The following is a 25,551-nucleotide window of genomic DNA, read 5'->3' as shown; positions in this document are numbered from 1 at the left end:
ATACCTATCCCTGCGACAGTTCATAAATTGTCTCTGGAGTATTTGATTACCTTTTTGTGGATTCAATATTTACTTCACTTTACGCATGGCAAGACATTTATTCTATTGGAGTTTCTGTTATGTGTAATAATGTACGGTTTTAAATACATGTCAACAATAATGATTGTTTGATAAAAATGTTTTCATTTATTTATTTGCTTTATTTGCTACATTGATTTATTTACCTTTGCCGTTAACAGATAAATATTTCATGAAAAATGAAAATGAAAAATGAAAACTATAATTGACGTATTTCTACACGGTTATTTTAATACTTGGTTAATACGTGTTTGTGATGTATTTTTCACATGTGCCTTTCCTATCCTTTCTATCGCTATTCCTAGGCTATTCCTTTATAAAAAAAAACTAGATTTTTAGGCAAAATGTGTTCCCCAAGTAAACCACCGTGTATGGGAAAATATAAACAATAAATCCTTCCTCAGTCCTTAGTTAAGCTTTATTTTTTTATGTACCGAATGAAACGATTGGATAATATGTAATATGGTTTATTCTGTAAATATTTATAAATCTATGAAAATATTTGTTGTAAACACACATACGCCATGCCTTTTGCCAAAATACAGGCGCAAAATCACAAACCACGAAGTTTGCAGGAAAAAAATTATACGAACTCTTCATGTCGTGTAATTTTGCATTAATTGTTCCAATTCTACTTAAGGAATCCAAAGGGAAATCAAATAATAAAACTAAATAAAGACATATTTATTTACAAAATATTATGTCAACAATATTAAATTCATCTAGTATCTAGGTTATGAGTATTATGACTACGAAACTACTTGTAATTATGTCAAATAATGTTCTGGGTGATGGCAATGTTATAAAATAACTCTAAGTATGAATTATTAGTATTTAGTCCGTTGAAATAATCTCCTTAATTAGTTTGTAATTAGACGCGAGAAATAACGGTTTCCTTATGAATGGTTTTAATTACAATACATGACAAATTGTATGTATGTATGCAATGTATTATACATACCTACGAAATGTGTTAATTATCTAGCAAAGCATCAGTTTCGTCAATTATATTACTGCCTATTTTATACATTTCTCTGTTATAATTAAAATATGAAATTATTATTAAATGAATAAATACACCTATTAGCAGTGGTTGAAAATAAACGAAAAATCTCTACTTATAATAAGCATATATTCATTCGTAGATATTATTTACTTAGAATAATACAACTTGGTATAAGTGTTTTTCTGTCACATTCTCGGCGTCTCAAACGCACTAATTACGCTACTTTTCCGTCTTCGACTCCCGAAATATTCCGCTTCTCTGAGTGTGTCTGGAAGAGCCTTCCCATGGGTTTCGGGCAAAAGCATCGTTAGAAATGCCGCAATGATAGGCAAACCACCAAATATCGCAGGAGGTAACCAGTATTGGTGAATGCTTAGTCCAGCTACGAATGGTGCAAGCATAGAACCAACACGTGCTATCATTGAACAAAGGCCAATTCCCGTGTTGCGTAAAACTGTTGGGAATATTTCCCCAGCAAATACATAAACAGTGGGGAACGATATGCTCATTCCGAGAATTCCAATAGAAGCCAAGACGATCTTGGCCGTTGTTGCAGACGCTGGGATCACAGCAATGGCAATCAAGGTGCTTCCGGAGAGAATATAGGAATAAAACAACGTCTTCTTCCTCCCAAAAATTCGGTTGAATGCTATTGAGGAGAGTGTTCCTGGAACTTGGATAGCAGCGGACATTGCTACGTTGATGTAGATGTTTCCCCCGATTTGTCCAATATACTGTGATACTCCAAAGAAGCACAATCCGCATGCCAACCAGTCAAAACACATGTAAATTGTCTTCATGCGCATGTTTGATGTTGCGAACAAACTCAACATGTTTTCTTTTGGTTCCGTGTTGTCTCCAAGCAATTCGCTCGAATCTTTTAGCTGCTTTGAGATGTTCTCTGTAGGCATATTGTTTCTGAAAAAAAAAATTCTGTCAACAGATGGCACTTTTTAATGTTTATGATAGTATATCATTTATTATGTATCCCTTTACATTTTGGCTCCCTTCTCGAGGACTTTGGCAGCCTGTTCATGTCTTCCTACGGCTAACAGCCATCGTGGGGACTCGGGAAGGATCCAGTAATAAATGATCAGAAACAGCGAAGGAACAGATACCCAGAGCTGCAGGCTACTCCATGATTGATGAGTCAAGTATGCAATCCCTACCAGAGTTAGATGTCCAAGGTTAAATGGAATCTGCAAATGAATAAAATACCAATGGAGTAAATTTGTTAAGGAAAGATAACATAAATAAATCGATATCTGTCAAATCGACAATGCAATGAAAGAGAATCTGCTCAATAAAAAGCTTCTTTAATCTTATCATAGATGTCTCTAGTGAAATTCTAGTGAATTCAAGCACTTTGTTTCGAATTTTAACAATGCATATACATAAGTTCCGAGAATTTGAGTAGTGTGGTTGTCAATCATGAGTAGAATTGGTGAATGTTACACGTGTGTAAAGTGATCACTTAAACCTATGATGGTAGTAAGCCCCGTAAACGTCCAGACTTCCATATTCTTCATCATCTATGTTGAGTGTAAAAAAAACTCCTAAATTGAAGTAAATCCAGATTTGTGAACAAGTATTCGGACACACTCAAAATGTTACATTGGTGTCTTTATAAGAAGGTATAATTTTTGGTCTCATTTACCATAAGTCAAGAAACACATTGGTATCTTACTTGGAAAAGTATTCCAGCAACTTCTCTGTACTTAACGCCGATGAGCTCCATGATAAGTACAAATGACGTCACCATGGTGCCTCCAGTAGCGATGGCCACTATAAATCTGATAGCCGTGAAGGAATACCAGTCTGGACAGAAAGCAGCCAACATTCCAGAGGCTGCCTGTAGTACCACAGAAATTATCAAAGGCCAACGCCTTCCATAGCTGAAAAACAACACGATTAATCTAGGTAATTTGTCCCATTATAAGCATACATGTATGTACATAATATGTATGCATATACATATTTACACAACATTTGAAATGTTTTTCTAGAGAATCCTATATTGCAATTATTATTTATGTAAGATTATCTTCTTTGAATCTGCATAGCTGATTTTTATATTATATTATGCAGTATTATTTAGAATTATCCGCATAAACTATTAAATAAATAATTCCATTTTAAATATAATTGAGTAATGTTTTTTACTAGACTATTAAAATAAACATGACTGATTTTATACTGTAATATTTATTTAATATAACCCTGGACTGGTCCCTGAAGAGCGGAGTGATCCAGTGCGTTCGTGTAAGTAAGGATCAAGATAACACTGCGTCAATACGATGCAGTGCCCTATGCATCACTGGGTGCGGATAAGGGTTAGAAGAGGAAGAAGACTTAATCATATTTTCCTTACATTAATGATTTTTTCAACGATTATTTTTCAGTATTGTAAATGGGCGTAGGTACTTTGTATATATAAATTTGATTATTTTTTACTCAAAAGAGTGACGCACTATAATGTACAATGTATGAAATGTAATGGGTATTTTTTTAATTAGAAGTGTTTGTTGGAACTAAGATAATTAATAGATCATCTTCAATGTCTTCTATGAAACTAATCTCTATCAAAATGGCCATTATTATAAATTATGACCGTTAATTATCAACGCTACACAAATGAATGAAGGTCTTAATTCAAGCTTCGCTAGTTTGTGGTGTAACGTTAGAATCCTGAATGGAATGAAAATATAATAAAGTAATACTATGCACACATACGCAAATAAATTGACCCATTGAATAACCTCATGATATTGCGTTACTCAATCGCTCGAGTGTGGAATCTGTTTACTATACAATATTATCTGGTGTTATTATTACGTTTATAATCCCTAATTCATTGCAATTAGATTGTTATATAAACATATTAAGTATATGTGTAGTTTAGTACAATATTATATTCAGCATGTGGGAACATGATCAATTCTATACATATATAGAATTGATCATGTTCCCACATGCTGTTCTTCCACATTCATGTTCGTTCTGACAAAATTACACTTAGGTGTCCGCATTATTGTACAAGTAAATTGTGCAATACCATAAACCTGTAATACTATACTGATGATATTGGTTACAACGAAACCCGGTACCCCGAAACCCAAAAGAGTATTCTTTTGGGTATATTATTTTGAGAAATAAAAAGACTTTGTTTTTTTTTATCCACTCACATTTTTATTAACAACCAACTAGTTTCGGCAACAACCTGTTGCCCTCTTCATGGTTTAATTTATGAATTTGGTTTAGTGTATCATTTAGAGTCATAAATTAAACCCTGAAGAGGGCATGAAATTAAACCATGAATTTGGTTTAGTTTATCATTTAGAGTCATAAATTAAACCCCGAAGAGGGCAACAGGCTGTTGCCGAAACTAGTTGGTTAATAAAAATGTTAGTGGATCAAAAAACAAAGTCTTTTTATTTCTCAAAATAATATATCAATATGATCCGCAAAGTTAATGCTTTCAATATTCAAAACTCTTTTGGGTACTGTGAATTTGCCGATTTAGTTTAGTAGCCAAATTGGAGTGAAAAAACATTCGCAATCGAACAGAATCAGGACTTTACACAAGCAAACTGAATTGTAAAGTTTGGGGGACCTTTATTACACTCACCGATCAGCGAAGAAACCGAAGATCATATTCCCAACTAAGATGCCAAACATGAAAGCAGTCTGCGTAAGATCCTTCATCCACAGTCTGCTGCAGGTCAAGTCCCACTCCATGACTATCGTATTGCCGAAAGTTTCTCGATCGTATTCTCTACTGGTGCAGTTGGAAGAACAGGCTTCCACCTCTGGGCCGGGGTTTGAGCATACCACCTTGGTAACAAACATTTAATTAGAGACAAAAAATCCTCATACCCACATTTAATAACATAATTGGAAATCCCGATGCTTATATTACGGTATTTAATTTCCCAGCATAGGATATTGATAAGCAGGACCTCTTTATGGATTATTCCGAACGCCAAAAATGAATAATCTTTTCGGACTAGTGGAGCGTTCTGATTACAGTACAGAGAATCTGTAGGATATTTTTGATAAAAAATATTATTTTTCGAAGTTGTTAATCAGATACGTACATAATTATTTATGTTTACTATAAATAAACAGTTACATTTAAGATCAAACAACTGATATATTATTTATATTCCTCTATTTTTGCTAATTATCGTAGTTTTCATTACTAATGTTTTAAACTTAGTATTTTTACTAAGTATCCTACCTTCAAACAATCCCTTAAAAGGCTTTGTAAAATTGTTTCTTTTTAAAAATGAAAATGAAAAAAAATTTGTCTAACTACGAATTCACGTAAGTCGAAATCACGTCAGTAGAAGACTTACTGTATTGTGAAATTTTAAATGCACCTTTTTTTTTAAGAAATCAAATATTTTTGATGTCGAATAGCCTGGAACGACTGGTTGTGATCGGTAGTCTGAAGGGAAAGAGTGGAAGAGGAAGATCCCAACATGACGGACCGATAAAGTTAAGACAGCAGAAGCCACCTCGGTGGTTAGAGCGCTACGTGCAGCGCAGTCAAGGGGTAACTGGAGAAGAGTCATTGCTCCAACAAAGGTCAAAACCCTCAGTAATGAGGACTAAGACGGAGAAGAAGGGCAGAAGACATTGTTAGGTATGTGTTTGTTCAGTTATCGCAATGCACTGCAGATACTTACTTGCGATGGTGGTGCGAGGAAGATGATGTCCATTTGATGCCAAGCCACTCCAAACTTGACGAGCATGATGGCCATACATGTCCATGCCTGCCATTTTCCTATTGCGCCGATACTATCCTCGATTGGGTCCCCAGGGAGAGGACAGGAGTTAATTTTCTTAGCGTCGTATGATTCTTCAGCTGTAAATAACAAAAAAACAACCCAAATAAAATTTTCATGTTTTTTAAACCCTAATCCCCACCCAATGGTGCATAGGACACAGCCTAATATAAACGCAGTATTATCTTGATCGTTAACACACTAAGGAAGGGTGATCAGCCCACCGCTTCAGGTACCAGTCCAAGGTAATATTGAGTAAATATTATAGTGAAAAAATCACTTTTATTTATATAATCCAACATCTGGAAATCGAACCCGAGACCTCCACGTACGGCAGCCGAGAGTGCTGACAATTACACTAATGAGGTGGACAATTTTTTTAAATACTGAAACTGAATAACAACAACAACGTGATCATTATGAGCTCCCCTCATCGCTAGATCTAATTCACGGCACTAATTCGAAAGGATGAAAATATATTCTTTTGTAAATCAATACTAACATATTATTTACCCCTGCTTTATAAGTAAGTGCCTAGGCGCCTGTGCCAGTGAACCTATATAGACCCGCGTTCTCCGCGGTAAGGGCGCGTTCTCCGCGGTAAGGGCGCGTTCACGATACGAGTGGCGAGAGGCAAGGCGGTAGGCGAAGAACGAAAGATAATGTGAATTGACTTTCATTTATAAACTTTATCAGTTGAGACATTGTGCTTAGAACGCAGTACAAACCACAGTATTTGTTTTCATCCGATACCGTTTAAAATGTGTAAATATGTGAATGTTTTATTCAAATGACGTAATATATTTTAAACATGTTTTCATTATTGTTCGTGTATCTAAAGATTTTTGATTTTTGTATGTTTAGAACGTTTAATGAGTTAACTAACCAAGACAATTATATTCGTTTTCAACTAAGACTTTTCGTATCTTCAATATAAAGCTTTAAGTTATATTAAGGTAAAATTAAGGTTTTTTTACTGATATCAGTGCTCTAGGAGATTTACACTTCTTTTCAATTTGTGTTTTTGGTGTCTCGTTTTTTAATTTTATCGCAAAAACACGCAATATGTAGCTAAATTTATGCGCTGATTAGCGTTTAGTAATCGAATCAAAAAACCGATTTAATCGAAATCGAAAACTGACATATGTAACGTCTTTATAAAAAGTCGTGACTTATTTCGGTTTTTTGTTTCATTACTGAAGAAAATGCGACAAAACAATGTTTTTGAGTTTAAAATTTAAAAAAATTTTGAAATTGTACTTATAATAATTATATTACCAATATCAAAGTAAAAATTAAAATTATTGTCTAATTGTAATATACTCATATAGTGACTCACGTGTTTGTTTCTACATTTATTATGATATCATATTAGCAATAAATGTTTTATCATTGAAGTTTATCATTTTTTATAAATGAAACATGTATTCACTTGCTTATTATTTTAGTATATTTTTAGTAACTAACTAACTAACTAACCATCACGCCGCTTCCCCGCAGGGGTAGGCAGAGAGAATAGAGCGCCACACCGCTCTGTCCTTGCAAACATTCTTCGCCTCTTCCACGTTCATGCATCTCCTCATACATACCCGCCGATTGTTACGACTCCTAACCTGACCACCTTCAAGTATTTGGCATACCTGATCGTGCCATGTTTTTCTCGGTCTTCCTCTGCTTCTTTTCCCGCTAACATTCGCCTCATAAATTTGTTTTACCGTTCTTTCCTCACTCATTCGTTCTACATGTCCAAACCATCTCAACACACCTTTCTTAATTTTATCGATAATGCTTATCTCAGCTTTGCATTCCTTCCTTATTTCACTATTCACACATCTATCATACATCGTTTTGTTACACATTCTTCTGAAAGATCGCATTTCGACTGCATTCAGTCTACTTTCATCCTTCTTTTGCCAACTCCAATATTTTTAGTATTTCAAATTAATTTTTTAAATAATAAAATATTTTGTGAAAAAATTAAATAAAATTACTAATTAATTAATCCAGACATCATTATTAGGATACCGAATTAAATTTTAACCATCCCGAAATATCGGAATTTGGAATATCTGCGGAATTATTGTATGGTATTCCATAGTTAGCAGTCGTGTGATCATGAATGAAGTGGTTGAATGACATCATCTTTTTCGTTTTTAACTAGTTCTATTTTCCATTTACTGTAAGCTCCTTCACACAATTTTTCATTATTCAATGATTTCATAGATAATGGATGCAGGTTATAAAGCTTTATTCAAAGTTCATTAAAATGGGGTTCGTGTTTGCATATTTCAGCATCAAATTTAATATCGAATTATTTATGCACGTTTTAATGATAAATGAAAATGAACATCCATAAACGTAGAAAAAATTCAATGTTTATATTTATATTTGATAACTGTAAAACTTTTAATTGTGTGTTTAGGTATTGAAATTACCAACAAAATAATACAACATACAAATTAAAACATTATTTTTAAAGATACTACGAGTACTAAAAGCACCCAATGGTGCATATGGTACTACATCAAATTGATGCAATGTTAAATCATCAATTCTATGTTATATTAATGATTAAATGCTGCCTATAAATCATGAATGATATAATGGATCACATTGCATTTTGTGAACATAAATTTATTCTATGGAATTGATACTTATAATATAAGTTTTACTTGATTAATATCACTTTTTCGTAAAATCTATTCTGACTCGTGTTTCGATGCATTCTGCATCATTTTCTAACACCGTATGTGAAGCGAAGTCTAAATTTATAATTTAAATATTTGTTAAAAAAGAAATAATTCAAAGTTAAATAGTTAATTAAAAATATTATTGAATAATGTTTAGACATTTCATATAAAATCCTTAAGCTGTAACTTTTGTGATGTCTGGCGTCAAGTAACAAGATTAAATCGTCTGTAAAGTTTATGGTCAATGCACAAGTTTATCAGAAAATTTGAAATAGAGCGTAAAGTATTGATATATTTCAAACAGCTCAGTATTTATAAATAAGTGACCTGTGAGAATACAAGGTTAAAGAAACATCACTCAAAAACGACCTTATCGTTGATATTGTACTATACTTGAGTATTTCGTTTCTTTGGCGTAGTACCTATGCGTAATACTCACCCAATTTACCTATTTATTGAGTGTGTTATGTATCTATTTAACAAAATGTACCTTTCAAAATATTTACCTCATTACGTGAAGCATGGAGCAGGATGAATGGAGACTGAATGAAATATTAATTGGCCGCTAAGATCATGTGATTTGACACCGTTGTACTTCTTTCTTTGGGGATATTTAAAAGAAAAAGTGTACGCCGCTAAGCCAATAACAATTTAAGTGCTAAAGGATGAGATAATTTGGCACATTAACGACATCAAACCTCAATTATGCCTCAGCGTCATTGAAAAAGTGGACCACTTGATAGAGGTATGCCACCGAAGCCATGGGTAGCATTTGGCCAATATTTTGTTTTACACATAATTGTCATAGATTTTGTAAGATAATTCTCTGAAAACTGTTTGTTTCATTTACAATTAATATCGTGCGTTATGGTTTTATCACATTATGGCCTAACCACAAAGTAAAGGCTATAGATATTAAAAAATATTATAAATATATTTTTATCCCATTATTCTCAAATCACGAACATAAGTTACTAAGTCAAACATGTTAATCGGAAATCGGAGTCAATAACCGTAGTAGAAGAATACCATTAGTGGTGTCGATGAATGGTTCGGTGTGTAGGGAAACTGATAAATTCGAGTATGGTTCAGTGTGAGTTCTTCCACCATTAATTATAGTACGAGGCATCTGGGATGTGATCATTTTTTTTAAATAAAATTTCTGACCATCGGTGTCATGTGGTTATCTCTTTTCTCCGAGAATATCATTATCTTTTTTATTAAGTGTATTAATATATCATTATAATTATATAACATAGTATTTAATATCAATTACGTAAATCGTTGCTTATGTCAAACAATTCCTACAAGCGATGTGATGAATTGAATAAAAATAATCGAGTTGATGGATTAATCGATTAATTCTTATTATGATTCGATTGTAAAAATCACGCGATCAATAGAATCTTTTTAAATCCCGAAAATCGAACTGTGATTCGGTTTAAATTTCCCATCTCCCAATATTGAATTTCAGAAAAAAATCATCCTTAAAACTGAAAGAGGATTCTCCCCGAACAGATACTCTTACCATCGCTCCAATTCCTTTTTTGTGGAAAATAATTTATTAATAATATTAAGATCTGCAAGTGGATGTTTTATAATTAAGTCATCATTAACTTATGTTCGTTAAATAGAAACATAATTTTCTTTAAATCCAGGTAAAATTTAACGTTGGCAATTGTTTTTTTTAAGAACATTTTCGTATTGAAAAATTTCTTCGAAATAAATATGTGGTTTTGAAAATAAAAGAGTTATTGAAAAATAAGGCATTAAAAAAATTATAAAAATATATTTTCAATACATATTCTAAAAAACAAAAAGAAAGTTCAATATGTATTCTAAAAAAAAGGGCGTAACCTAACGACCGGCTCTATGAGCTACGAAGCTGAGTTTTATTATTGCGAGTATGGCCTTAATGTTTAAAGTAAATTAAAAAAATGTTATTCGTTAATGTGAGATGAATTTTCTTTTCTTGTAGATGTTTTGTTCGATTCATGCCAATAATCGTTTAATGTTACCAATTCTTTAAAGTCTCGATTACTAATCATTTGATTCCTAAGATCACTCAATTAATCCAAGCACTAATTCCAAGTGTCAGATTTTAATTTATTTGAAAATAACCCTTACTCAGTAAGTTCAAACAAGTAATATAAAGATGCGTGTCTGATAATGTGACCGATATAACAAAGTCACAAGTTGGTTTTAAGTATCTGTAAATTCATATTTAAAGAGAATAACAATTATTTATCTCATTCATATCAAAATATGTATGTTTAAACATTAATAATGGAGTTGAAACTTATTTTGAGCTGCAAACAAAATAAAACCGTTATCTTAAAATAACATATCACACCCATTTTTCTTTCATGTTTCGCCAATATTAAAACAAATGTACGATTAAATAATCATGAATAAAATGACTGAATGGCTGAATGGAAGATATCATAATGTTGTATTACTTATTATCAGTCGCTAGAAACAGTAAATAATCGCCGAATTGCATCAGACATTTCGCTCACTCCTTTCAACAACGTCATTTATAAAAAAACTTTTTTCAGGAGATCGTTTTTATAGTTTAAAAATATAATAAAAAGTATTAAAAATAAATACCAAGCCACTTATTAAGCTTTTAACTGTGCAATAGATTTTTAGGTAAAACCTGAATGTTTTTTCTCCATTTGAAAAATATTTAGTATTTTTAAAAAAATAATTAAACGATACATTTCCTCCAAAATGCAAAACAACACTTTCTGCCCTGTTGGGGGTAAATATAAAGTTTAAAAATATGCCGCTTTTGCAGGGATATAGCACATTTTCTGTCACATATCAAAAATTGTCAATTTTCAGTTGAAAAAAAGATATTGTTTAATTATTTTTTTAAATTTAAGTACTCACTAAATATTTCTCAAATGGAGAAACAACCTTCAGATTTTACCTCTAAAGATCTGTTGCACAGTAAAAAGTTCAATAAGTGGCTTGATATTTATTTTTAATACATTGTATTATATTTTTAAACCTTAAAAACGATCTCCTGAAAAATCAAGTTTTTTGATATATGACGTTTTTCAAAGGAATGAGCGATATATCACTAACACGTCATGTATAGGCGATACATAGTTTTGACATTGAATGGTTCACATCATAATACGTACATTTAATGGGATTACATGTCATCTTAATGACTCTGATTTCATGATATGAGAGGAAAATCTGTAAAAGAAAAACCCATGTAATACTTACTAATGTACATTTATGACATGTATTCTTTCTGCCATGTTTTTTTTTGTTATTTTGTACGACAAATACAACAAGATTTAAATGTTCCCTTTGATACATAATGAATTTAAATCCTAATTGTTATTTTAATAAAATAAGCTACTATTCCCGAAAAGGAATATTTTTATGTAATTGGCCTCTTATCGAAAGTTCAATTTTGTAATCTTTTAAACATAATATATTACATGACAGAGAATCCCGCAGGCACGTTTGTCAGAAAACAGATATTTTACGACCGTTAATTTTATTACTTTTTAATTGGACGAAATAAATATATATTTTCCGCCGTTGTCTTCAATATTAAATGACATTTCAATTCATCTGCTTTGAAAAAACACAAATTGAATACATTTTTACAAGGTACTTTTTACAAAAAAAGGATAATTATTAAAATATCCATTATATTTTATTAAAATATTTATTGCCTTTATTTTTTATTGTAAAATTACCTAAACTTATAATTTCGACAGGCCTGGGTATGTGAACACGATGCATCACCGATAGATAATCGTATTGACATTAAACAACCCATTTATCGAATTTATAAACTAGCCAATACACCAAAAAGTTTTTACAAAAAAGAAACTATGCTAATCCCCACTTTTCGTATCATATCCCTCCCGCATTCAGTAAAAATATCATAGGTATATATTTTATAATAATTTACCAGCGCTCATTGCTCACACACCAAAAAAACCGAGGTCATCCTCATTCGTTGCGTTTTACAAGGATTTCGAAGTATATAAATTCAACGATTAAAAATATCTATTAACTGAATAGATACCTACCTCTAGATTTTAGAGGTTCTAGAGTCTAGAATATGGTTTACTACTATAATTTATGAATCTACTGTTACAAATTTACAAAAAATGTAACGATATAGTATATCTTTTAAAAAAACTACTATTATTTCAATTATAGTATAATCATTATTTTTTACTTTTCATCTACCAATTATTGATTTTCGGCAAATATTACTTTTTTAAAAAAAATACCATACGAAAAGTGACAAAATGGCATTAGACTCTACATTCCCTAGAGTTCCTAGTATTTCGTTACTATTAGATTGATCGTTCAACAAAATTGAAAAGTTTAAAAAAAATGTAAACTTTAATGATATAAGTAAAAAAAATTGTGTCTATATGTGTAAATTATATATACATACATGAGTACCACTGCAATCATTTTGAAGGTTGGATTTTCCATTTAAATTGTATCATAATAATATAATAATATTGTTTGGTGTTATTGAATGCTAACATATAATTTGGTAACGATGTGTAAAGATATTTAAATTAAAGTACCTTAAATTTAATTCATTTTATGTATGTAAATAAACATACCTTACCTATATAACAGTACCTTGACAAAAATGTCGTACAATTTTTTTTGTATTTAATATGGTTGTTATTCATGTATGTATATAATGGTTAATGTTACACAGTTTAAATAATCACTTAAACCAGTCAATGACAGTTTAAAAGCCCTTTGAATGCTCTTTGAATGCCTAGACTTCTATATTCTTCTTGATTTGTCATTAAATAAAACTATAAAGTAAAAACTCCTAAGTGAATCAAACAAATGTCTGAATTAGTAAACAAAAGTTTGGGCACAATCAAAATATTGCGAATAAAAGAATATTGTTTTCGCTCGATCATCTAACGTTTTTTGTCTTTACTTTATATCATCGACTGTCAAGATTTCGAAAGTAAAGTACGTAATAGGTACATGATATATCGTTCAAACCTGTATTTACAGGCCAACAACACCTTAAAGTTATGTTGTGTAATATAACATAATAATAAAAAAGTGATAATGTTTTCTCCTACATTATAAGATGGTTGTAAATCTTATATCCTTTCCATGGATTCCTGTCTTCTCACGCAATATATTTTGATCAAATACATTTCAAAAGTATACACGGTATTAGATCATGCTTTCTCTTAAATACTTTATTGGCGACCATAGATTTAAATTTACGAATCAAGTTTTGGTTACCACATTTGCTCGAAAATTCATGAATGCATGCTAAGGCTTTCACCATTTACCCTTTTAAGGATTAGTGTCGTGTTCAAATACATCAAACAAATGAAAAATAATGGATTTCTTGACTTCAATACTTTACTGTATTACTGTAAAATATAAACATTAATAAGGAACATATTTATTTAGTACATTAAACAACACGATTTATATACATGTTCCCCATCTGCCAGAAATAACACAAATCCGATCTTTTTTGACGTCTCAACATAGATGAATAGGGTGTCATACCTGTCATAGGCTGGTTAAGTGATCACTTTACACACGTGTAACATTCACCTTTCTACACACGATTGACAACCACACTATTAAATTTTTGAAGTCATACAAATATGATCAATGACGTTCCATAAATTAGTTCACAACAGCCATCTATGATTGGATTTAGAAAGTTTTTATTTAGCAGAGACCCTTTTTATTTGTATGGAAGATCAGAGATCGCATTATTCTACATAATGGGAAACGCCCGAAAACCTGTCCTGATTTACGACCTGTTATTTTATTCACAACATTTTGAGTTTGTCCAAATACTTGTTCATAAATTTGGATTTCTTCGCGTATTATTATTACATTTTATTTATTTATTATTTTAAGTTATTTTTGGATATGGCAAGACTTACCTCAGAGATGTTAAAAAAAGTAAAATTGGAGATACCCAGATTTGTGAACAGTATTTAGACAAACTCAAAATGTTTTAAATTGATATATATTTATATACAATACGTATGAGGGTGTTTGAAACCAACTTTTAACGAAAACCCCAAAAACCCAAAACCCTTTGAAACCCAAAAAAGAGTTTTTGATGGTACAATGAAGATAACAATTCAGAATAAGAAATGCATTTCAATTTTAACAACATTCAAACTGTATGTGCTTTTCGTGCGTATCTCAGATGTGCGAAAACTATACCTTCTAATCCCCTTCGTCAAAAATCTTTTTCTCAGCTTTAATTATTATCCAATTAAATATATTTCTTATTCTTTAAAATATTTTCTTTTACCAATACTCTAAATATAAAAACATATATATCAATTTATGTGCAGTAATATTATTTGATATCAGTACTTATTTTAAATATGTACTAAAAGATCATTATTATTTTAATTTCTCTTCAAAGTGTGGTTAATAAATTTTTATAAAAACAATTATTTTTATTATAGTGACTGAATAAATAAATTAAATAAGTTTTTCCACGTGGGTTACCTTCGCTGGATTTTCGGTCTTTCGGCGTCATATTAAGACTGACGTTTTCTTCGGGTTTTTCTTCCATTTCCCAATCAGGTGAACAATAATTGCACTTGAATTAAATTGAAATATTTTCTATTTCATACATCCTGTAATGCATTTTAAATACACAATTTTTAGAGCCATTTTATCGTAACTATTTGTAATGAAATTCAAAATTTAAACGGCAAATATATCACTCATTTGTGAGAACAACGTCGCAACTTCTTGAAATTCAATTTCTTTAGCTGCTGTTTTCTCTAGAACACTTTTTCAATACAATTAAAACATTACAAGAGTTGAGTTGCATCGTAGTTCTCTCAAATGAGCGGATATGAGCACGTTTGTTCGCACTAAAGTGTAAATTTCAATCTGTTTACGATTTCAATATTTCAAAATCCACATCAAGTATAATTTCGTAAGTATAAATTTACTATAAAATTGACCATGTACGCATGTGTCAAGAAATAAGGAATGTAGGCGGAAAAGTTAAACTGAAAATGTTGAAATATTGAGTATTTTTTTATGAAATCGACAGTTTATTTAGTAGTAGTACGTAAATTGCTGATATAAAAAAAATCCTGTTTGTGTATATCATTTAATATGACATGTATTTTAATTTAATAAATAAATAATATAATTTGTTTCAATAAAATAGCTTTTGCCAGCGTATTTTTGACATGAGTTACATGATTTTCCGCGTTATATATTTTGTAAATACTTAAGGACGTTAAAATTAGAATATTTAATTTTAGTTTTCCGCGTTGTGTTTACGACAAACGCGTGTTTTAAAATGCACGATCACTCAGAAGCACTTGCTGTCACCTTATCACACCAACACCCGTTTAACTAACAAGCAAGAAGAGTTAGAGAAGACTGCTCTCGGCTCTCAAATCGCTACTTTGACAGAGCAGTACATGTATATAATAATAATTATTTAATGAACGGCACCTATGTAACCGCGTTTTGATAGGACAGAGAGGAATTTCAAACATTTGCACCAGTTTCAAATAAAAAGATCTGATCTTTATTATTGAACAGTAAAAAATGAACAAATCTCTGTGACCGAATAATTTGTACTAACGATATTACAAATAGTTATGCTAGGTTCGGTTACTCTAATACTTTCTCGTAAGCGCTTATTTTGCGGAAACTAGTTATTTAGGCAGTTCACTTTCTAAACATTATGTATTATGCAAATACTCAATTGATATGACATCCATAAATCAGGTAAAAGATGGATAATACGTGTATGTTTTGTTTTTTAAAGTCACCACAGTAAACTTGTATACTGGCGCTTTATTATACAAGTGATACATAAATAATTAATCTAAATAAATGTTTTTATCTTACTTCACTTTCTTTGTTAATAAATCTTACATTTCGAAATGAAAACAAATTGATTTAAGAATATTTTTATATTGAGATGAACAAAAACCGTTTAACTATAATTTTTTTTTACGATTAACCGTGTGATACTTATTGTGATCACGCTATGTATGCTCCAAAAAAAATTATATTTTAATAATAATTGAATAACAGCGCCATCAATTATTTCCAAAATTTGCAGCCACCTGTATTAGGGGCAGACTACCGTATGTTCAGAATTTGCATTTGGTCCATAATATCCTCAAAAAAATACCACAACTTTAAACAATACAGGGGTTAAGGTATTAATGTTTTTATTGAGAGATAATGGTTCAAACCTTACATTTTCTTTACAATTTGCACGGAAAAATATTAACCAACACTTCAGTTTAAGGAAATATCACCTCATTGCTTATACCGTTGCATTTTTAGGATCAGGGATTATTTGAAAATTTAGAGAGCTAGTTTACTTTTTCTTCTTTTATTCTTGATATAATTTAAATATTAATCCACCTAGAATGTTCGGAAAAATAATTGTGTTATTTTCATCTGAGATTTAAAAAAAATACAGTGTCATTAAAAGTACTGAACAATGCGGGACTGGAAAACCATATTGTAAGAACCTTCCTAGTGCAATGTGATATGCCGTTACTTAAGAAAATTAATATTTCATATCATATTATTGAAACCTATTAAAGTTATTACTTAGGCTTCTATTGGGTATTTCTTTTGAAAAATAAACTTAGTGAAACCTCGCGAGAGTCAATTAATATTCTCATTGCGATCATTTAAACTTTTGTACCTACTGGTACCAGATATTAAGCCTAAAATCTTTTTATTAGCCTTGTCAACTATATTAAGTACTTAATTATTCAGAGCGTAATTATTATGCTAGGTCGCACTAATTATTATAATAAGACTGAATAATGCAGTAATCGTTATTCCAAAATTTACACAAAATTAATTGAATGGGAATATGGAGACGGAATTTGGAAAATAAACATCTTAATAATAATTTATCATCAAGTTCCCTTGAAAAACAATAATTGCAGAACATAAGTTCATGGTGGATAATAATTATTATTGCTTTATAACATATCCCAGAGCTTTATTTTTTGTAAGTATTTTTTTTTAAATATTTTACTGATTTTTAAAAAATGTTTGTAGCTTTTGTAAAACTGTCCCAAAATAAGTGATTTAAATTGCTCATTGGGAATATTAAAAATAAAACATTTTTAAAGGTTTAATTATAAATTTCATTAATTTATTCGGAGTCCCTTTGTGATAGTATATAATTTGTTATTAAAAGTTCATTTATTAATTTGAAGTTGAATGATTAGAAGGCGATCCATCTTATAAAATAAACAATTAAAACTCTTTTCTAAGTTTTTCCCCATGGTGAAAAAAATACAGTTTCCCCCTGTTTTCATTACGTATATTTATTTATGAGGTAAAAAATATTTATCCTAGTTAGTTTAATATTTTGATATAGATTTTTTTATCGATATCCTAAGAGCGAGGTAAAAGTTATGGAGATGAGAATTGAAAGTGTGCTCTTTTCACTCTTTTACTCTTACAACAAGTCTGGTTTTATTTGACATTTTAAATAATTACAGAACTTTTTTTCGCAAAAAATTGATAATTATTTATAAATAATCATGACGTTAAAAGCTTCCAATCTTGTTAGAAAAACATTTTTTTCCTCATCCAAATAGATATGGTCGTTTAGAAGGAGTGCGTGCGTTATACACCAATGTACCATTCGGTACACAGAGTAGTACATTTTTATTAAAGTAACGTAATTATTTTCAATAACCTTTACTTGTGACAACTGTCACTTAACACCGTAACAACTTAACAACTGTCGTCAAGAAAAGGCGATTCAGTTTGCTAGACCATATACTTCGCATGACTCCCAAGAGGCTTAGTAAAGCTTGCCTCGTTTACAAGGCATTCCCGCTGCCCAGGACGTTCACAGCTGACAATCCACCACAGTTCTCATTTGGGACTTCTGCTTAACAACTTCGGGACGCGGACCTAACTTGATAGGATGCAAGGTAGCTGGCAGTCGACAAAAGAGTAATGAAGCAGTTTGTAGACTTTTCTCCATATATTGCTTGTGATTATAAAGATGTGTACATCTGAAATATGAATAAGAAAATATAAAAAAAAAACTAATTCATGATTCATCTTTCAATCATTCAATATTTCCACCAGGCAGTACTTTTTCGCGAATTTTTCAATGACTTAATTTTTCAGTTCTCCCAATTACTTAAGTCATAAAAAGTGCACAATATTTCACCGTTTTAAGTAGATTATTATGACTTTGGGCTATGAAGACGTACCTCTTCACTATCAAGCAGACATTGCCTTTATTGAATGATTTTGTTGAGTAGGTAGAATGATGCGTTCAAAGGAAGCAGAGTCTTGCGAGTGGTCACGTTTGAGACACAAATTACATATTATATTATTTCGCAAATTGGCCGCTATTGAGGATGCTATAAATTTGGACCGTAAGCATCCCTATTATCATGTCATACGTCAATTTGTAATTCAATTGTCAACTGTTGCAAGTTGCAAGATAGCGAAAAATAGTTATATTAAATGTTTAAACTTTTATATATAAAGTAGCCCTAAACGGAAACGCTTCTCAGGTGAAAATCTTGTATCAGATTTCAATGATGAAATGGAAACGCGGATTGAATGATTTTCAGCAAAAAAATCTCTGCATCTGAAAACTTTGCCGTTTAAAAAAAATTGTGAGTGAAAAGATTAGGTAAAATTGGCAAATATTTTTGTAAAATATATTTTAAAAATATATTGGTCGAACACATTTTTTCGAGGATCATAATAAAAAAGTATAAGAAGAGAATGCTTAATGAATTTTACAACAATATTTTGTAATATGTACTGCATTTAACCATCAGCGATTTCTTCCCCTTACAAAAACCTTCAACATAAAGTCCTGTGAAAAATCTTTGAGTTTATGTTTGACGGAAATGGTGGTTTAGAAAATTACTGAAATTTCTTTTAGTTTTTAACAAAAATATTGCTCACTGTAAAAAATTCTCTGAAGGACTTAAAAAAGTGTATATTTTCTTTACTCCTTACTCCCTTGAAAATAAATTTATAAAAAAGTTACATTTATATTTTTGTTAAACATCAGTTAAAACAATTTAAAATTCAGTGATAAAAAATTCAGTAAGCTTCGACTGGAAAAATAAAGTTAATACATTGCATTGCCAAATAAACAATCATTTTGGTGAATCCATGGATTTTTTTCATTATTGGATAAATATCGGTGTTTATAATTTGGAATCCGGCGCTTTTTGTTTTTGAGGTATATTGAAAGCTATCCCACCGCATGCTCAGATCTGATACAGAAGCATCTTCAGAAGCGGCTTCCTGACAGATGTGCTCTTGCAAAGCATATTTTTTAACTAAGTTTTTTAGGTATAAGATACAATCTTGGATATCAATGCTCCAAATGTAGAATCCAACGAAATTGGCTGAAATTCTATATTTCAAATCGGTAGATACTCGCCATCTAGGTTGGCAACACTAAGCAAACAAAGTTCAATTTTGATAAAATCTATGGTCAATACTCACGTGCGTCGTTTGCTGTCAACGCTGTGCGCGGTCCTTTTAGGTTATTTTATCTTTCTACGAGAAAGCGGTGTCGTGTTATTTATTCTCGTTGGTTGGTCTTAAAAAGGAAACAATCTTTCGAAATGCCTTTCATGCAGAGAGTGAGGTAATTACATAATTTGTTTAGTTAAACCTGAATTGTGACTTAAAATATCGCATTAAAATGTTATATTTAGTTTTGACGTTTTGAATGGTGATTCTACTTAAATCAACGAAATTTATTTGACGATTCGTTCATATATTTTGTGGCTTGTATATGATTTTACAATTGTTTATTTTTTAAATTACAGGAAAGCCTCAACACGCAAAGGAAAAAAAGCGCTTCTGTCACTCGAGCCAAAAGTACTAGAGGATGCCAAACAATGTTTTATGTTACAAGGGAGAAGGACTTCAGAAATGACGAAGGGAATTCTGAAAGATATCTACACTTTGAAGAAGCCTAATGCAGTTATGTTTAAACGTAAAAATGATATAACCCCATTTGAAGATGCCACTCTACTCGAAAAGTATGTAACTGATATAATTATTTGATAATTTAAACATTAGGGACCAACAAACTTGTGCGAGTAGTGGTTATGCAGCCTTGAGTACCCTACTCATTGCCATGCCCCTGAGTAGCTCCTGCTTGGTTACTTATTTTAAAAAAATCCTTTTTTTACTGTACTTTGTTTTCTAATCTACGCTACGAATTCACAAGAATTGAAGAAAAAAAGATAACCTTATTTGTCCCATCCAATGGCAGATAAACCAACAAGTTTGTGTCTTATCCCACAAATCTTAGCTCTGAACATTTTGCGAGCGAGACATTTAATAAAAACTCTGACATACTAAGGACGGGAAAGGTATTTCTATCCGTTCAGTCGATTGATGCTTATGGACGGGAAATGTATTTTTACCTCCTGCGCTGGCCTCATTTCAGTCAGAAAAGAAGGAATTATTTATTGTTTTTATATGAATATTATATACCAATCTCTTTGTTAAGGTCTTAATTTACATATTTTTTTTTATATATTTTTATTTATTATGTATTTTATATATTTTTATATATTTTTATAAATTTTTATTAATATTTATTATTAACACTGCATTTAAAAAAAAAACTGCGTGCACGCAACGAATAGACTATACGACAGCTGCGTCTTCTATACGCCCTCCAAATTTTCTGCCGCGAGTCCGTAAATGCTAATATTTTTGTGTTAATACACTATAAAAACATAATAAGTAAAGTGAATTGTGTACTGTGAACATCCATAGTGAATATCTGAATAACTTCCAAAATCTTTGTAATAAATTTTGTAAAATAATCCAGCACGGGACGGAAAGTTTGACACTCGTAATTGAGCAGCTTAGAGGTTAACTATGTGTACACAATTATCGAATCCTGTCGCCAGCGCTCCACACGCGTAAAACACACCCGTCCTTAGTGTATTAATATGATACATATTTTACTAAATTTTAACCTTTAAAGGGTGCCATGAGCGCTTGGCGCATTGCCAATTAATATAGGTTCGGCAATATATTTCACAATGATGGTAATTTTGGATAATGTACATCAATAAATGAATAACCTTTTTTCATTACAGATTGTCGAGGCAAAAAAATGCAGCTCTGTTTTCCGTAGCATCACACAGTAAAAAGCGACCGCACAATCTCATTCTTGGAAGAACTTTTGATTTCTCAATACTGGACATGATTGAGCTTGGAGTGGATGATTTTAAAAAGTTAGTTGACTTCAAAGTAGAGAAGATTGCAACATTCACGAAACCCTGTCTTATATTCAATGGACCGGCTTGGGATCAGAGTCAAGACCTTATCCGTCTCAAATCTCTTTTCATTGACTTCTTCCAGTGGGAAAAGGTAATTATCTTTTTTACATTTATTATTGTAACCCTTATCCGCTCAACGGCGCATAGAAAACTACATCATAAAACTAACTCACTAACTAGCCATCACGCCGCTTCTCCGCAGGGGTAGGCAGAGAGAATAGAACGCCACACCACTCTGTCTTTGCAAACGTTCCTCGCCTCTACTACGTTCATGCATCTCATACACACCCGCCGAATGTTTCGACTCCTAACCTGACCGCTTTCAAGTATTTGGCATACCTGATGGTGCCAAGTTTATCTCAATCTTCCTCTGCTCCTTTTTCCAATTACATTCGCCTCATAAATTTGTTTTACCGTTGTTTCCTCACTCATTCGTTCTACATGTCCAAACCCTCTCAACACACCTTTCTTAATTTTATCGATGATGCTTGTCTCAGCTTTGCATTCCTTCCTTATTTCACTATTCGAACATCTATCATTCATCATATTGACTCAGTATTTTATTGGTTGTTACCCTGGACTGGTACCTGAAGCGGAGGGCCTTTCCTTCATGTGTAAACGATCAAGATAACACTGCGTTTATATGACACAATGCCCTGTGCACCATTGGGGTGCGGATAAGGGTTTTATTATTTATTTATTTTAATTAAATAAAGTGAAGGTGATTGGTCCTGAGCTTAACACATTGTTGACGGGAAGTTTTTTCAGCAACCCCGATCCTTATTATACATAGGCACCCAATCCACAGTATACTAATCACAAGTAATCGCAAACCCAATTCCGATCTGTACATTTTTTTTGGTGTCTCATGTACTCCACCAAAAATAAGCATATAGAACTCTCATAAGGGTCTCCCGCTCTCTATCAACAGTATGTAAAAGACACTAGCGTTTTCCGCAAACAATATGTTAACATATAATTTTTTGACATCTCATCAAAGATGAAGAAGAATATGGAAGTCTGGGCGTTCACGGGGCTGACGACCGTCATAGGCTGGTTTAAGTGATCACGTCAGCCCCGTAAACGCCCAGACTTCCATATTCTTCTTCATCTTTCATGAGATGTCAAAAAATAATATGAAAATAACTCCTGTAATTGGAGATAATCCAGATTTTGTGAATAAGTATTTAGACACACTCAAAATGTTGTAAATATGTTAACAGTTGAATCCGAGTTGGTTTTGGTGTTTAACTTCATGCATAATTTTTAAATCTATCTCAGTTGGGATGTACTCACCTAGCGATCAACTAACAACTAGCGATCGTCCAAAAAATCTCTTTTTTAATGCAAATGTGTAGTGTTATTTATAATTGTAAAAAATTTCAGGCCAGCGTCATAAGACTCCAAGGTTTGGAGCATGTCATGAGTTTCACAGCGACACAGGATTCCAAAATATTTTTAAGATCATACAAAGCACTCCTAAAAAAAAGTGGTCAAAGAACACCCCGCGTAGAGCTTGTTGAAATTGGTATGTATATTATAATGATTGGTTTACTTTTTATCCATTTTGTTTATAACACGTAACATGGTACTAAAAGTTATTTGAATTAGCATGAACATGATATCAGTACCAATAAGTGAATTTTGTATATCAATTCCATAAGCACAACGACCAAGAAAAATCAAAGATCAAAATCAAAGAACTTATCTGGGATCTTAAAAAACGAAGCGCGTCACGTATTAACATATACATAAATAAATGTAGAATTCAATCCAATAAACCTTGTGTAATTTTGGATATATTACCCAACAATTCAATATGGAATTCTACCAACTCTCTGCAGTTACAATAAATAAAAAATCAAAGATGATGTAATCTACATATATTCCATAAAACTTGAATTTGAAACCACAACACAATAGATGATATTGTTATTAAGATTTATATAAAAATAGGGAGATATAGTCTTTTAAATGACATATACTTGCGATTTATACTAACAACAGCACATTCAAATGAGCAATGCGTGTAGCGGGAATATAAGCAAACTACGTTGCAAATAACTCAACTTAAAGTTATGCATATGTTGGCACAAGTAGTATGTTGACCTCTCCGTGCGTACCGCCCCAACCGTGGAGCCATAAAATATCAGGTCTGATAGCGTATGGCCTCATATTTTGGGCATAGTTATTATTTCAAATTGACAATATTTATTGATTATGTGCGTAGGATATGTTTAAAATGATGATGTTCAATCAAAAAATTTAGTTTTAAAAATAAAAATCTGTATAAATAAATTCACTCTACAGGAACAGCCTTTTCAATAATATCTCACTACTCGAGAGGTTAATTCAATAATTTGGTCCGTACTGACATTATTATAGTTTTGAAAAGAGAAATATTTATGGATTTTTCATTGGAAAATTATTTTTATTGTATTTTCAATTTCTGCTGTAATACTTTAAAATACATTTTGCATGAAAACTTTGATGCCGGAACCAAATTTTAAAATATTTATTAAATGGATAAATCAAAATTATCATTGTTCGATTTAAGGAACTTTTACATTATGGTTTTGATTTGCTGTAACCTGACGCCTCGGCACCGTATCACCATTGAATTTAATATATTTTTATTGAGTTCAATATAGCAACGCACACTTATCACCGTATAGTCTTTGAATATGGTTCCAATTGTGTTGAAGGTATGGTGATACGCGGAGGCGTGCATTCTATATAGGCAGAAAAGCAATGCCTATCCTGGATTACTCGCGTTCCATATAGAAACACGACCAGTGCCTACTATGCCTTATCCTTACCCAACCCTACTGCCTACCCTAATTAAAAACTTTATGCACTGCACTGGTGATACGGTTCCGAAGCATTAAATGTCCGCCTCCGTTATGTTAGTGTTATGTTCAGCACGCTCGGCTACCATTCTGGAGGTCCCGGGTTCGATCCCCAGGGAGGTAAAATAAATATAAGTGATAAATTCACCCTAATATTTATTCAATATTACCCTGGATTGGTTCCTGAAGCGGAGGGATGATCACGTTTCCTTCATGTTTTAACGATCAAGATAACACTGTGTTTATGATGCAGTGCCCTATGTACCATTGGGGTGCGGATAAGGGTTCGAATGAAATGAAAATGAAAAATGTGCAATAACCTTTACATAATGTGCAACGAATAGCTCTGAAAAGTATACTGTACATATACTTCCTTTTTTATTTTGAAAATGCAGCTCTTCACTTAATACTAAATTGTTTTTCATAGGCCCATCAATGGATTTCACACTCCGCCGTACCAAGCTTGCTTCTGATGATCTCATGGGTCAAGCGTGCCGTAAACCTAAGGAACTCAAGACCGGTGTCAAGAAGAACATTTCCAAGGATGCATTTGGATCTCAACACGGCCGTATTCATCTGGGAAGACAAGATGTATCTAAACTGCAAACGAGAAAGATGAAGGGTCTCAAGAGGACTCCGGAAGAAAAGAAATTGAAGAGAAAAGAGAAAAAACTAGCCGCCAGAGCCGAGAAAGCTCAAGAAACTCCTATGGCTGTTGAATAAAACTGACACAAATGATGAAAAATTTCCATATATTTATGTTTATTTTTAATGTTGTGTTGGTGTTTTAAATATAAATAATTTTATTCCATT

At 31.9% G+C, this 25,551-nt stretch overlaps 2 protein-coding genes across 7 annotated transcripts; one reads left to right on the top strand and one right to left on the bottom strand.

Annotated features, from left to right (window-relative positions):
• Positions 1 to 747: 747 nt before the first annotated feature.
• On the bottom strand, positions 748 to 16,017 carry LOC148306788 (organic cation transporter protein-like). 6 transcript variants are annotated; one of them, XM_088264364.1, is made up of 7 exons: positions 15,962 to 16,017; positions 15,087 to 15,217; positions 5,776 to 5,954; positions 4,713 to 4,918; positions 2,772 to 2,979; positions 2,081 to 2,283; positions 748 to 2,002 (listed from the first exon to the last, which is right to left on the bottom strand). In XM_088264364.1, the coding sequence occupies exons 2-7, from the start codon at positions 15,151 to 15,153 to the stop codon at positions 1,270 to 1,272; spliced, it is 1,596 nt and encodes a 531-aa protein (XP_088120490.1). In that variant the 5' UTR covers positions 15,154 to 15,217; positions 15,962 to 16,017; the 3' UTR covers positions 748 to 1,269. The 6 variants fall into 6 exon arrangements, with proteins under 6 accessions (XP_088120490.1, XP_088120488.1, XP_088120487.1 ...); XM_088264362.1 differs by having other exon boundaries at positions 15,797 to 15,985; XM_088264361.1 differs by having other exon boundaries at positions 15,829 to 15,985.
• A 4,058-nt stretch (positions 16,018 to 20,075) lies between these two features.
• Non3 (Ribosome production factor 2-like protein Non3) lies at positions 20,076 to 25,551 on the top strand. The gene is made up of 5 exons (XM_088264359.1): positions 20,076 to 20,229; positions 20,414 to 20,629; positions 21,707 to 21,980; positions 23,276 to 23,417; positions 25,166 to 25,551. The coding sequence occupies exons 1-5, from the start codon at positions 20,207 to 20,209 to the stop codon at positions 25,459 to 25,461; spliced, it is 951 nt and encodes a 316-aa protein (XP_088120485.1). The 5' UTR covers positions 20,076 to 20,206; the 3' UTR covers positions 25,462 to 25,551.

The sequence above is a fragment of the Brachycentrus maculatus genome, unplaced genomic scaffold (assembly GCF_059751285.1).
Source record: "Brachycentrus maculatus isolate JH-2025_06_01 unplaced genomic scaffold, ASM5975128v1 h1tg000226l, whole genome shotgun sequence".
Taxonomy (NCBI): Eukaryota; Metazoa; Arthropoda; class Insecta; order Trichoptera; family Brachycentridae; genus Brachycentrus; species Brachycentrus maculatus.
This window is presented reverse-complemented; position numbering and strand designations above follow the sequence as displayed.

Bases quoted from the DNA above. Each gene is read 5' to 3' on its own strand.
- Non3 (XM_088264359.1), top strand. From the start codon at position 20,207: ATGCCTTTCATGCAGAGAGTGAG. The intron at 20,230-20,413 runs GTAATTACATAA...TTTAAATTACAG, and splicing joins CCTTTCATGCAGAGAGTGAG to GAAAGCCTCAACACGCAAAG. The intron at 20,630-21,706 runs GTATGTAACTGA...TTTTCATTACAG, and splicing joins GATGCCACTCTACTCGAAAA to ATTGTCGAGGCAAAAAAATG.
- LOC148306788 (XM_088264364.1), bottom strand. From the start codon at position 15,153: ATGGAAGAAAAACCCGAAGAAAACGTCAGTCTTAATATGACGCCGAAA. The intron at 5,955-15,086 runs GTAACCCACGTG...TGTTATTTACAG, and splicing joins AGACCGAAAATCCAGCGAAG to CTGAAGAATCATACGACGCT. The intron at 2,003-2,080 runs GTAAAGGGATAC...TTTTTTTTTCAG, and splicing joins CTCGAGAAGGGAGCCAAAAT to AAACAATATGCCTACAGAGA.